The sequence below is a fragment of the Narcine bancroftii genome, chromosome 12, assembly GCF_036971445.1.
Source record: "Narcine bancroftii isolate sNarBan1 chromosome 12, sNarBan1.hap1, whole genome shotgun sequence".
In the NCBI taxonomy this organism is placed as follows: domain Eukaryota; kingdom Metazoa; phylum Chordata; class Chondrichthyes; order Torpediniformes; family Narcinidae; genus Narcine; species Narcine bancroftii.
Window position 1 is genome coordinate 81,008,127 of NC_091480.1, and position 14,607 is coordinate 81,022,733.

The 14,607-nt window shown below is 47.0% G+C and overlaps 1 protein-coding gene across 5 annotated transcripts in view; it reads left to right on the top strand.

The window, feature by feature from the left end:
- LOC138747669 (junction plakoglobin-like) overlaps positions 1-13,320 on the top strand; it is a 77,756-nt gene extending 64,436 nt beyond the window's left edge. For 4 of the 5 annotated variants that reach the window (XM_069907143.1, XM_069907144.1, XM_069907146.1 and 1 more), the window contains exons 7-15: positions 955-1,058; positions 2,049-2,387; positions 3,255-3,407; positions 3,815-3,937; positions 5,333-5,483; positions 6,532-6,653; positions 9,109-9,145; positions 10,086-10,187; positions 12,581-13,320. In XM_069907143.1, coding sequence (XP_069763244.1) covers positions 955-1,058; positions 2,049-2,387; positions 3,255-3,407; positions 3,815-3,937; positions 5,333-5,483; positions 6,532-6,653; positions 9,109-9,145; positions 10,086-10,159 — 1,103 coding nt within the window. In that variant the 3' untranslated portion in view covers positions 10,160-10,187; positions 12,581-13,320. The remainder of the gene's footprint in view (positions 1-954; positions 1,059-2,048; positions 2,388-3,254; positions 3,408-3,814; positions 3,938-5,332; positions 5,484-6,531; positions 6,654-9,108; positions 9,146-10,085; positions 10,188-12,580) is intronic. The other variant, XM_069907147.1, reaches the window with a different exon arrangement.
- Positions 13,321-14,607: the final 1,287 nt, after the last annotated feature.

Consider the following 14,607-nt stretch of genomic DNA (forward strand, 5'->3'; position numbering starts at 1 on the left):
CAGGAGGGAGATGGGACATTGCCTGATGAAACATTCCTGACTGTGGTTCAGAGTTGATTATTCCATGTTATAGCCACACATCTAAATCCCTGGAGTGTGGATGTGGGAAGTGTGCAGTGTCCATGACGCCACACTGACCAACTCCATTTGGTGCCCCTGCATCCAGCAAAGAAGGATATAGGGTGTTCTTGTGAAGCAAGATCCTGGACAATTTCCCTCAGTGATGCAGTACCCCAACTGCTGTCCCCTCGAAGCTGTGCATGCACACAAAGGAAATTAACGTGTGCATAAAAGGTAAGTTATCTTGTTCAAAGTATGGAATAAAATCTTAACTTAATAAGTTTCGTCATAGAATTCAATCATATATATATATATTAAAACATGCCAATCCAGTTTTATTAGCCATGAGAGATAGGCTGTGCCAAAATGATCTTGAAATAATTTTAGGTTTACATTTGCACAAGCATTCAGAGCACACATACTTTTGGCACAGGAAATAAAATTTACACAACATAAGGTTTCTGACCACACGGACTATAAAAACCAGAGGGAACATTGATCCCAACCTGTTAACACAATGGATGTCTCACTCCATTAAGCCTGGCCATTCGTCACAATTGAGCCCTTCAGCAGGCTGTAGGTATGGGAAAAGTTGGGGGGGGGGGGCATGTGTCCATGTGGAGTTCCCATGGGTACAGAGGCTCAGCAGATGTTGTGTTGGATAGTTGGGTAGATCAGGATTCCATAGTCCATGCAACGGTCACCATTGGACGTGTCAACTTTTACTGCATTCCTAGTGTGAATACCCAATCATGCCTCAGGATCTCCACCCCGAAACATCCACCATCTTTTTCCTTTAACAGTTGCTGCTCAACTCTGTTCTTCCAACAGTTTATTTCTTTTTTTTTCCCCACAAATCTTTGCTCTGAATTAAATCATTGTTTAATTGGGCAGGTGGAATGCAGGCCCTGGGTTTCCACTTGAACAGCTCGAGTCCCAGGCTGGTACAGAACTGTCTGTGGACACTGAGGAATCTCTCTGATGCAGCAACGAAACAGGTGAGGCCCTCATTCTAGACAGAGATGATAAGGTGGTCATTAAGCCAAGTCAAGCCTTTGCACACGGTGACTGGAAGTTTAGACCTTGTTGTGATGTAACGACAGGATAATAATCCAAAAGGCTCGAAGCTTCATTTGTGGGAAATAGATGCTGTGGAATGTTCCACTACTTCACATGTCCAATTGGAATGCGAGGATCTTTTATTTAAAAAAAACCCCAGCTCCTTCAACAGTGTAGAATCACCCTTCACCATCTCCCTCCACCCCCAGTACAGATAAACTCTAACTTGCAATGTTCCAACTTGTGATATTTCAAAGTTACGATGGTCAGAAATGTTAAAAATCATCCAGGTGGATTTGCTTGGACTATTTCCGTCACCTCTTTCCCCTTTCAGGTTCGGACTGGTTCACTCAGAACTTAAATGATTAATCAAAATATATACTTGATCCCAATGGGATAATCTAATGGTTTGGATTGAGTATTGGGCTCCATTAACTTCACTGTGGACTTTCACCTTCAGGTTTTTATTTCGCAGTTTATTGCCAACTGTTAGTGTTCACTCCCAGTCATTGGTCCATCTCAAGCGATGGCAGATCCTGTGAGTGGCTGCGTCACCAGGCAATGTCTACATGCAGGTTGGGGTTGGACTTTTGCACTGGTGCATGATTGAAGAGGGACCTGAGACAGAGAGGGCAGACATTGGCTGTGAGTTGCTGTGGTAGGTGTAAGGGGCAGGGGACCAGGCACACATTGGTCGAGCTGGTCCCAGTTCCATCCTGACCTCTGATACTGTCAGTGTGGAGTTTGTGTGTTCTTTCTGTGACCTGGGTGGGTTTCCCTGTGGGTGCTCTGGTGAGAGGCTGTGGAATAATCAACAATTCCAGCCAAACCAGGATGTGCTGAATAGATATTGTGTCGTGGTTGAAGCTTTGTTTTGTGAACCTTTGTGATAGTGTATTCACTTGTTTAATGCATGGTCTTTACCACAGGAAGGGTTGGATCCACTCCTCGCCACCATGGTGCAGCTCCTGAGCTCAGATGACATCAACGTATTGACCTGTGCCACAGGCATCCTCTCCAACCTCACCTGCAACAATTCCAGGAACAAGGTGGTGGTGTGTCAGGTCCATGGCATTGTTGCCTTGGTCAACACAGTATTGAGAGCAGGGGAAAAGGAGGATATCATGGAGCCAACAGTGTGCGCTCTCCGACACCTCACCAGCAGACACCCCGAGGCAGAGATCGCTCAGAATGATGTGCGCATCAACTATGGCATCCCGACTGTGGTGGGGCTTCTGAACCAGCCCTTCCACTGGCCACTCATCAAGGTAAAGTGGACACTTAATGTGGGGGTAGGTCATGTTCTCCCAGGCAGGGGAATGATACTGAATTAACCATGGGGGCAGGATAGGATGTGAGGCAGAATTCTACTGATGTGAAGGCTGAGATTTCTTCTTCTTTGTGGCTGAGAGGAAGGGGAACTGAGGCAGATAACTCCAGTCTCACAGATGTACCAGTAGATTTAATCAGGCATTGTGTGTGTGTGCAAGACCAGCTTGCATCACCCATTCTGAGCTGCTTTGGTGACCAGTTTTGTGAAGCTGCCCCAACCCATTTAGCGACGGTGCCTCTGGGGAGGGTGTTCTGTGATGAGGGGCCTTGGACCTGGGGTAGATTGGAGATGGACAATGCCACCAATTTTCTTTCACCAGTGAACTTCTTCCTTTATATAGTTGGGAGGGGGGGAAATGCAGTGGAGAGTGAGGGAGATGGGGGTGGTGGCAGAACATGGGGGGGTGGCAGAGTGAGACATGGGAGATGGGGGGGGAATGCAGTGGAGAGTGAGGGAGATGGGGGTGGTGGCAGAACATGGCGGGGGGTGGCAGAGTGAGACATGGAAGATGGGGGGGAATGCAGTGGAGAGTGAGGGAGATGGGGTTGGTGGCAGAACATGGGGGGGGTAACTGAGTGAGACATGGGAGATGGGGCGGGGAGAGATAGTGAGGGAGATTGTGGAAAGCAAACCACTCTTGGTCATCAGTCTGCAGAATTGAGCCTTATGGTTCCACCAGGAGAGGAGACTGGAATTGGATAGAGCTAGGATGGGGGCTGGAGTGAAGGAAAAGAGCAGGATGAGCCTCCATGTGTCCTTGGAACATCCATGATAATGTCCGTGCTTTCTCACCTGTTTCCAGGCTACAGTTGGACTTGTGCGTAACCTGGCGTTGTCCCCAGCAAATCATAGCGCACTGCGGGAGAGTCGCGTCATTCCCCGACTCGTCCAGCTTCTTGTCAAAGCTCACCAGGACACACAGCGGCAGGCTCCTGGAGGAGGACAACAGTACATGGTACGTGGGATAGGTGTATGTTACCTCAACCCTCCTGTACAACCCCACTCACCTCCCTTCCCTCCCAGTAACTCACCAGGACCCACAGCACAGGGGGGACAATAGGGGATATGCATGTGTTATCTCAACCCTTCCTCCAACCCCATTCACTTGCCCCTCTGCCCTTGTGTTCAGCAACCCTTAAGTGCTTGTATGGGGCCCTGTGCAGACTGAGGGGGCTCAGTTGTACTGCTAAATTGTTCAATAGGTGCCTACCAGGTGTTTAAAATTGAGCCACTGGTGTGTGGAGAAGTTACCTGCAGAAATACTGATAACCTTTAGTGACTGGAAAAAAAAAATTGAAAGAGTTTGTGCGGTCTGGCTGCCTCATTCAGCAGCACCTGGAATGACTTTGACCTGTGACCCAGCAGGATGGAGTGCGAATGGATGAGATTGTGGAAGGATGTACAGGGGCACTGCACATTCTTGCCCGGGATCAAACCAACAGGGCTCTCATCACTCAGCTCAACGCTATCCCGCTGTTTGTCCAGGTAAGTCATGCTTGCTAAAAAGCCCTTGCCCCATCCCATTGGGATCACAAAGTTCTTGAACCACCCCGACAGCAGATCTACTCCAATCTATCTGTAAGGGAAGGCCAGATAAGCCTCAAAAGAATCCAGGCTGACACTCCCAGTGTAACACGGTGCGACTGTCACACAGATATGCTATCCCAATGAAATGTTAAACCAACGGTGTGTAAAGACTAGTTCAAATGGCCATGTTACTAGGGAATGGCTATTCCTTGTTCGTGTGGGGAGGTGGGGCTGAGGAGGTTTATAAAATTATGAGGGGTATGGATAGTGAATGCCCAACCTTTTTCCCCAAGGTTCCTGATTCTGGAATAAGAGACCATGGTTTTAAGGTGAGAGGGGGTGGATTTAAGGGGCCCTGAGAGGCTATAATCACGAGCGAGCTACAGAGGTGGGTATGTTCGACATTCAAAAGAAGTATGGACAGGAATATGAATACGAAGGGTTTGGAAGGATGTGGGGCAAATGGGATGCCCTGAATACCAATGTGGTCAACTTGGATGAATGGGGCTGAAGGGCCTCTCCTTCACTTTGAGTCTATGTAGCTGTGGACTCCACTGAAATTTCAGCCCCGCCAAAGACTCCATTCATATTTTTTTTTAAAAAAAGCTCATCTGCCTCAGGATGTTAAAAGGCATTTTCTTTTTTGAATTTTTAATTTAAAGTTTCCAACCATGCAGTTACACAATTAATACAAGCAGTGCTTAAGTAAAACAGGAAATTATAATCTGCCCCCGATTCCCTCTTCTCCCTCCCACTAAATAAAAATACTATAAATATATGATTAGACAGAAAATAAATAAAAAGAACAAAGATAAAACTAATAGCATCAGTCTGGATTTCACAGAGGATTGTCTCGTGCACTGGAATCATACAGCACTGATGTATGTACATGGCTTCAGGGAAGAAGATCAATACAGGACTAAAGAGGCCAGAAACACTTGTATATTTATCCCTAACTTGGGCTCCTTACAAAAAAATAATCTATTTCTCAAATTATATGTAATTTTCTTCAGGTTTGTATTTCTGAGAGCCAACTACCCACATGATATACCAGAGGTCAGAACCTCTTACCTTCCCACCCCTCCACATTGAACCATTAAATCACACAGTTGAGACTGTTGTGTCGTCTACAAACTTGATAACACTGTTGGAGCTGGAACTGGTGTTGCAGTCATGGGTCAGTAGTGTGAACAGGAGCGGGCTGAACACACAGCCCTGAGGTGTGCTAATGTTCAGTGTGACGGTGCTCGACGTTCTGCTACCGACCTGGAAAGGAACTGCCCTTGAACCTGGGCCCATCATCTCATTTGTCAGTGTGCTCTGGTAATGACTATTCACCCTCCTTTCTGTCAGCTCCTGTACTCTCCAGTTGAAAACATCCAACGAGTTGCAGCTGGTGTCCTGTGTGAACTTGCCCAAGATCGGGAAGCAGCAGAAATAATGGACCAAGAGCAGGCCACAGCACCCCTGACTGAGATGCTGCACTCTACAAATGAAGGCATTGGTAAGGGCAAGAACTGCATGATAATTGTTGTCCCACCTGGGTGTGGAGCAGGGAGTGTGGCTTTGACCTGGCAGAGGAGTTGGTGCAGGTAGAGAGGAATACAGAACAGGGAGAAGAGATACGAATATAGGCATACCCCGTATAACACAGTTAATGCATTCCAAGCAAGTTCAGTGTTAATGGAAAACCACTTTTCAAAGCATTATTACAATGGACTTAAATAAATGGTGTTCACTTATTGCAAATAAAGATCAGTATTATATATCTTTTATAAAATTGGAGCGTATTATATTAAAGAAAATGTTTGTGTAATGTAGATTTGCGTCAAATCGCTCTCGAGACTTTCACCAAAGTTACATCGGTACCACCGCAGGATACTGCAGGGAGCCCGATCGTAGCAGGGACAGCAATAACTGTCAACACAGCCACTTGACTCTCTCTATTCCACAGCAAAGTCCAAGGGTTCCCCTCCATACAGACTGGTGTTGTTCAGTGGTTTGGAAACTCGCTGGTTTGCCACATCAGAGCAGGGTAGTGGGATGGTGCAGGGAGCCCAACATAGCAGGGACACCGATAACTTTCAACACAACCACTTAACACCATTCCACAGCTCAGTGCCGATATTGAGGTGGTTTAAATAGCCACAACAATAAAACTTTTAACTTTGCACATTTAAAACTCTAGGTCAGAAATTTCAAACCACTCATGAAAACCGGCACTTTTTGAAACAGTGTTATACAGGGTAGGCCTGTACACCTGTGGCCTGTAAAGACTAGTTCAAATAGCTTGTCACTGGTGGACGTTTGTATCAGGAAAAAAGGTAATCAAGGTAAAATCCCAAACCCCCAACCAGCAATCTGGTTGTGAATGGGAAAACCCAGTTGAGTTCTGACTGGAGCTTCCGCTGGCTCTCTGAAACCTGGGATAAGCAGGAACAAAACCTCTCTGAGGAAGCTGGTGTGACCAGCATTAACTACTCGGGCCAAATGACCTGTTTCTCTGCTGTAGTCTGAACCCTGGTAGCTGAGCTTTGCTCCCTCTTCCTTAGCTACCTATGCTGCTGCTGTGTTATTCCGGATATCGGAAGATAAGTCGCAGGATTACCGGAAGCGACTGTCGGTTGAATTGACCAGCACACTGTTCAGGAATGACCCAGAGGCTTGGAATGCGGTAAGTCACTGCTTTTCTGAGGGTGGCTATGGTGGACAAGGGATGGTCATATGTTCCGGATGAGCAGAGTTGCAAGGTGCCATGCAATGCTGAGCTGGTCAAGGAGCAGTGAAGTGAAGATCAAGGATGTTCCCCAGATCTGTGCTGGCAAATCATTCTTTTGATGTATGGATATAATTACAAAGTTGGGGATGATGCAGCTCGACATGGCTATCTTATTATGACACGGGCAAGGAATGGCTGGATGGTGCAGCTTAATTAGAGTTGTAATTTGAGGTTCAATTGCCCAGCTAATGCTATCTAGGATCAATGATGGCAAGTTCATGAACTGCAACAGCCACAAATAGAAATGCTGGTGAATATTCCAGAGAAAGGGGTGGGTGGGGGGGGGGGGGGGGGGCGCGGGTGATGACCAATGTCTTTCTTAAAGACAATAGGGATAATCTAGCAAATTGTAGACCAGTGAACCCATCATCTGTGGTAGGGAAATCCTTGTAGAGGGTTCTGAGGGACAGGATCTACTCACACCTGCAATAGCATGGACTTGTTGACTGACTTTGTGCAGGGAGGTTGTATCTTCTATCCGAGGAGGTAACAAAGATGGTTGTTGAGGTTAGTGCAGAAGATGTTATATACGTGGTCTTTAGTCGAACATTTGACTTATCGTGTATACCGTTGTATAGTTTGACCCAAAACAAAATTTTCACCTTAAAATCAAGATCGTCCTATACGAAGGGTCTAAAATTCTTGTCTTGACCATGAAGTCTCAACACCACTGCCATTTTCCTGCCCTGTTAGTTATTTGCAAAGTCTCAGCGCTCCACCACAGGGTCCATCCACCTGGTCTGACTGCTGTCGGCTCTGTATTGGCTTTCAACAGCCTGTTACAGGAGCCGACAGTGGTTTATTTTAAAATACCTAAATAAAATTAAAACCTTTAAATGGTAATTTATTATTAAAATATTGTGATTTGCTTTTAACAGTATCCACTGCCAATTTTGGGTCGTCTTGTACAAAAGGCATCGCTCAAAACAAACATTTTTGGTGGAAATTCTGGGGTATGGCATGTATGGGAGTCTGTCATGGTGAATTGATCCAAAAGATTAAGGCACATGGAATCCATAGGATTTGGTAGATTGATACAAAATTGGGTTGGCCATAGAAGACACAGTCGTGTTGGAGGAATATTTTTCAGATTTGATGGTATGTGGTCGGTTATAAATATGATGTAGATGGGGTGATTAGTACATTTCTAGATGACACTAAAATTGGTGGAGTAATGAAGGTTGCTAAAGGTCTACAGCAAGACTTATACAAGTTGGAAATGTGGACAATGGCAGTTGGACCTTAATGTGGACAAGTGTGAAATATTGTACCTATGAGGAAATAGACCTTGGGAGCCTTGACGTACAACAGGATCTTGGGGTGGAGCCTATTGCGCTCTGGAAGTGACAACACAAGTGGATAAGGGTGGAAAAGAAGGCACAGTCGAGCTACTTTATCCAGAACGGTGTCCATTTTTTGTTGTTGATGGAGCTGCTTTCACCCAGGAAGGTGCAGGATGCTATGTTCCATTTTTGACTGTGGTAGATGATGGAGAGACTTTGTAGTGTTGGGAGGTGAGTCGCAGAACCTTGGACTTCCAATTCCGCTCTAATCAAGTTGTACTCTTTGGCCTTTTACTGTCTGAGGCTTTGCTTAACGAGGCAGCTGTGTCTGTCTGTAATTATCTCCAACCTTGGAGCTGTCCCTCGTGTCACCATTTTCCATCGTGGAGCCACAATATTTGTGGTTGGTCCTGGTTAATGGTGACCTCTTCCAGGAAGTATGCCTCACCCCACCACATTCCTGAGCACAAAGGATGTGGATGGAGGCCAAGACTATTGATAGGAATGATTTGAATGAGGAAAGGCTCTCATAAAGCACGTGCTGCAGGAAAGTTTGCTGGCTGTTGACTGCCCAATGTTGTCCATGCCTCACTACATGCAAGTCTGGACTGCTTCATTATCTGTTGAGTTCCATGTAATACTGCCAGATGTTGAATAATAGCTTGAATCACCTTTTCTGACCAGGAGATAATTGACTCAGCAGAAACACAACCATCCTTTTTGAGTTAAGTGTGACCATCCAATGGTATTTTCCTTATGCCCATTTTCCTGGGATCTCCGGATATGGAACTCAGTCCATATAAAAAGCAATCACTCCCTGTTCTTCTGGAGTTGGCCTTTGACCATGGTTGGAACAAGGCTGTGAAGTTTGAGCGGAGGTGGTGCTGGCAAAGCTCAAAGTGAATACTGGTGGGATGGTTCAGTAAGTGATGGTTGAGCCCCCGATTGACAGCAATTTTATTGCCTTGGTTAAGAATTGGTTGAGGGGTGGATATTGTGGACTGAATTGTTCCTGTAAATGGTACAGACCAGAGCTCCTGCTTACACTTGTTCTTCACCCACCCCAGGTTGATCAATTGATGACTACTGACGGCTACCAACCAGGTGAGTTCCAGGAATGTTTGCCTGATTCAGAGTGCAAAGTGAAAGTGTGCTGTTTTCTCTATATTTAATCGATATGTTTGTTTCTAAGAGGGGTAGTTGGATTGGAGAGAAGTGCAATTGAATGTGTGTGTATGTTTGTGGTCTATCTCTGGGTTGGAGAGCATAAACAGATGGGTATATTCGAGCTCTGTCATGGTGGGGAGGGGGAACCCAAGTTAAACAAATCATCTCCCGCAGCATAATTACTGTGCAGCCCACTGATACTGCAGACCCCATCCAAGTCTGTTACTGGTGCTCAAACGCAATGGACTGGGCAAGGCATTTAATTTGGAGAGAGTGCAGTAACAAGCCCTTCTGGCCCACAGCCCTGCACTGCACAAATACACCCGTGTGACCAATTAACATTCTAACCCTGAACATGTTTAGAATGTGGGAGGACACCAGAGCACATGAGGAACATACAAATTCCTTACAGACAACGGGGCTGTAATAGTATTATGCTCAGTGTGATGCCCTAGACTCTAGGCATGATGAATTTTTTTTTTAATTTGTAATTTTTAAAAAAGAGAAAATCCATATATTCACCCCCTGAGGTCAACTAATATATATATAATATATATATTCAAAATAATCCTTAAAATGCACATTAATCTTAGAAATAATCCCTCCAGTCCTTAAGAAAATGGAACAGTGAACAGAGAGAGGGCAAAATGATTTTATTGGTGTGGATGCCTGAGAGGGTTGAAATCAAAACACTCCAGGGTCTGTTCTAAGCACTTCTTGATTCTCAGGGACTGGAAATGTCAATGTTGGAGGAGGGAGAAATTCTCTGAATGGCTGAGTTGACTTGGTTAGCAGTAATGGATTCTAGTGGTTTTGTTTTGGATTGTTTAATCTCCATCTTAATTTTGAAAATGTTTTCTTTGTGTGCTTGGAGCAGATTCCAAAATCTCCTATAATTCCTTTGGGAATCCAGATGGTGATATGGGTCCCGACTACAATTTGATAGCATAGATGGAAAGCAGCAACCTTTTATAAACAGGTAACATTTAATGCTGGAAGGGGATATGTGGACCAGAGGCTGGGGGATTTCCTCCCACCACCTGTGACACCATCCTGTTGGTTGTACAGTGATGTCAAATGCCAAACCCCTTTTTGCCTTGGGTTATCCTTGTTCAAGAGGCCACAGGCAGAATGAACAAGTTTCCCCTGTGTTGGTCACAGGGATGTATCTGGACAACCATGACAGATGGAAGCAGTGAACTGAAGGAGAGTGTGGGGCTTAGGGCTCATCTCAAGCTGTTGGATCAGTCTCCTGAGCTGAATGTATCTCGCTTGCTGCTGTGATTTGTCCACATTTAATGGGCTTGCAGATTTGGGAGGATGGGGATGCTTTCAAAGTCAATAGATTTGGCAGGATGGGATGTCTATGAATTAATGGGTACTACCATCATGACTACACTTGGCTAACCTCTGTTTGAGGTGTAACCAAGGCTCTAGAACTTCATAAACCTCTCAGTCAATGGTTCTTCTCCCTGCCATCTCCCTGTCCCTGACCACCTCCAATTTCAGGCAAAACTCTGTCCCAGGATCAATGCCAGAACAAGTCTTAGCAGGTGGTGGTGATGGTGTTACTGTTATGGGCCCAGAGGACCCCAAGACCAAGCAGCAATAGAAATTCACCTTATTTCAAGTGAAACATTACGCAGCCTCTCCTCTTGTATGGACCACAAGGACTTTGACCAGGCTGAGCTAAGAACACTCAGCCTGTCCTCAAAGTGGGGTTTTTCCACAAGCTTGCCATCTTGTCCTGTTTTCTCTCACCCAGAGCCTGGACTGTCCGGCTTGTGCAGAGCTCTGGCATTTTAAATGAGATCTGTTGTGAAGTTTTTGTACGTGACCTACACTTAAATTGTGGCGGGTTTTTAAAATCTCCTTTAAAACTTATCTTTATAAAATATAAAATAATCTGTCACACTACCTGCCTTCCATGACCTGTCACCGTCCCTCCGACGTAGCAGAGAAACACACTGCTTGTATTGCGTGGATAGTGACACAAGTGTTGCAGGTGGAGACAGGGGTCACTATCTCATTTGGGGGGGGATGATTCCAACAAATGCCTCCCCCTTAACACCAACCCTGCCCAGTCCATCAATGAATGTGTAGGACTATTGCTGCCTTTATCTGCATGACCCTTGCAATGTAACTCTGGGACAAAGAAATGCACACAAAATTGAATTGCCTCTGCTGTTTCACTCTGATTTTGTAGCCTTTTAAGTTTTCCAGAATGTTAAATTAACAATTCTTCCAAACGCATCGAACCTTGTAGGGGTCTGGTCTTTGAGCTGGCGTTCCTGAAATCCACAACCTCTGGATTTGATGCTTTGAATTCATCCCTGCCAGATACAGGGACAATCTCCAAGTCACTCTGCCTTTTGAGGTTGACACATGGGCTGCAAACCTAAAGGAGATTCTTTCCCAATCAAGTTCTTTCCAACCAATGTGGCTGGATTGTATTCACAGGGCAGCTGATTTGCACTACAAATTCCCTCAATAATTGTGGTCATGGGAAGGATTTATTGATTAATGTTGAACACTATCTCTGTTCCTCATTGCAGTGGGATCATTTTTGATCTTCGTGGTTCAAGTCTTGGGAATGTGGCTTAACCCCATGACCTGACACTTGGTAGCGTAAGACTCTGACATGAACACCTTGGACACCTCCAATGCAGCACTGGGAAATGTCAATTTCACAACTGATTCTTAGTAGGCTGCAAACACATAGCAGGCCCTGCAGCAGCTGTGGAGAGAGGAACAATTAATGTGTATGGCAGGGCTGCTCAGCCCAGAAGATTGGGATTTGACCCCTCCTTCACCTTTTGGCCCCTCCTGGTTTCTTCCCCCCTTCATGAACGAGCAGCCCCTTTTCCACTGGCACCCTGTCCCAAGAATTTACTGGGACAGGGTCCAGTGGAAAAGGAACATTTTCCAAACACCAGCGTCAAATGATGTCATTTGATGCTGGGGATTATCTACCTCTATCCCTATTCGTATCCCCAGCATTTGCTGATGTTGGCACGTTGAAAAAAACCAGTGGAAAGTAGAACACTTTGATCCCAGGTTGAGTTGTGTTCAGTGGAAAAGCAATTTGTGTCCCAGTTAAGAGTGGCCCAGTGGTAACGGCACAAAGGGCTTCCTATCCTGGGGCACTGCACAGCCAATTAACTGGGATGCCAGTCGAAAAGGGGCTGTTGACTGGCCACGTACCCACAAACGTTGCCTGGTACTGCTGTTGTTTCTCCAGTAGAGTGCGGTACCTTGTTACCCCGGTACTGGGTGCTCAGGTGCAAGGGGTGGGGTGGGGGGGGGGTGGGGAAGGTTAAGGGGTATGTCAGAGCCATGGTGTGCTAATTGTGACCGGCCCTCTATCAATAGGCTGGGTGGTGAGAGCTGCAAGGCCATTGTTTAACCGAGTGTGGCCAAGATTCGGAAGGAAAAGTGCCTGACGTGTCACGGAACCGCCCTCCGGGAGCTTTATCCGAAACCCTTCAGCGTGGGATTGATTGAGGAAAGTCGGCGTCGGATGGGCCGAAAGCAGTCTGGCTGAAGGGTTGGTTCACTTCTGTCTAACACAACTTCACACCTTAACTCTCTAGAAACCCACCCCCCCCACTTCACTGACCTTCTCAATGTTCGGGATGCATTTTTACCAAAGGTTGTCTTTCCATTTTTTTAAAAAAACAGTCTCACTCTAGCTTTTAGATGATTTATTCTAGGGGAACATTTGCTTGTGTTTGAACTCAGTGGCTGGATGCCGCGCTGTTGGAATCACCCGTGGGCGGGTCTGCAGGAGGCTTAACACTCGGGTCTGAGCGCCAGCGACCCGCCGATGGACATGTGTGGCCTGAGTCCGGCTCAAAGTTGGGTTGGATCCGGTGACCGGAGGGGGCGGTGCGGCAGGGCAGTGTCTCTCCTGTGAACTGCAACTGGTGTTTGTTTTTTTTGTGCTGCAATAATTTTAAGAGCTTTCAACTAATCGCCGATTGCTTTAATTGTACATTGTATGGTGATGCGGGACATTTATACCGGAGAGGGTGGTTGCACTAAAACCGCCTTTGAAAATTCCTGTAAGGGTTTTTTTTTGTAAAAAGCAAATTAAAAACACTATATCTCAACGTTCTGGGCGTCTGCATTTTGGAAAGTTTATTCTCTTTCAGCGACCAGCCTGCTGTCTTGGCTAGGAACGTTGAAAGGGTCAGCCACTCAGCCCATTGCTCCTGTTCACGGTGCTGTCTCTGCTGTCTGCCTCAACGCAAAGACAGGGCTCCCTCCCTGCCGACCGGTACCAATCACCGCAGGGAGACGCCACTCAATGCATTGGTTTTGCTTCAAGTCTCCCCGATGTCAATTAAACCCCTTTCCTCGCCAAGCACCACCCAGAGGCGGGCCTCCCGGTCACCAGGATCACGCAGACACCCATGGGCTCAGGTTGTGTTGGGGTAACGTCCCGGAATGCGGTGAGGTGTGGGGGCGGCTGATGGGGAGAGAAACGGTCCCGATGGTAACATTTAGTAATGCGAGCATTTGTTCATTTTTTTTCACGTTATTCCCCATCTTGCATGGTGTTGGGAGTGACATTCCGGGATCCGCATTATCCTGTTGTTACTCCCACCCTCCACGAGGGCTTCCCGACTGCAGAAAGGAGCACATTTCGGGCAGTACCGGATGCGAACCAGGGCAACCTGCCATTCCAAGGATCGGGGCCGGCACGGCTGAAGGATGATCAAATGGTCCAACCACTCCATGTCAGCTCCTGCTCACCGGGACCACTGATGGTCACTTCTGCCCACGCACTCCGCCTGACCCGCTCGCCGAGTTCTTCCTGCAGCTTTATGCTTGCTCCAAAATCCACGATCTGCGGTTCTGCCCCTACTCGGGTCAGCGAAGAGACGGTTCAATTCCAAGAGTCGGGGAGGTTTACAGAGACAGGGTTACAGAGACCGAGGGGGGTGAAATGAACCGGACAGGGTTACAGAGACCAAGGGGGGTGAAATGGACCGGACAGGGTTACAGAGACCAAGGGGAGTGAAGGGGACCAAACAGGGTTACAGAGACAAGGAGCGTGTATGGATCAGAGGGGATTACAGAGACAGGGAGGGGTATAGGGACTGGACGGGGTTACAGAGACAGAGAGGGGGCTGGACGGGGTTACAGAGACAGAGAGGGGGCTGGACGGGGTTACAGAGACAGAGAGGGGGCTGGACGGGGTTACAGAGACAGAGAGGGGGCTGGACGGGGTTACAGAGACAGAGAGGGGGCTGGACGGGGTTACAGAGACAGAGAGGGGGCTGGACGGGGTTACAGAGACAGAGAGGGGGCTGGACGGGGTTACAGAGACAGAGAGGGGGCTGGACGGGGTTACAGAGACAGAGAGGGGGCTGGACGGGGTTACAGAGACAGAG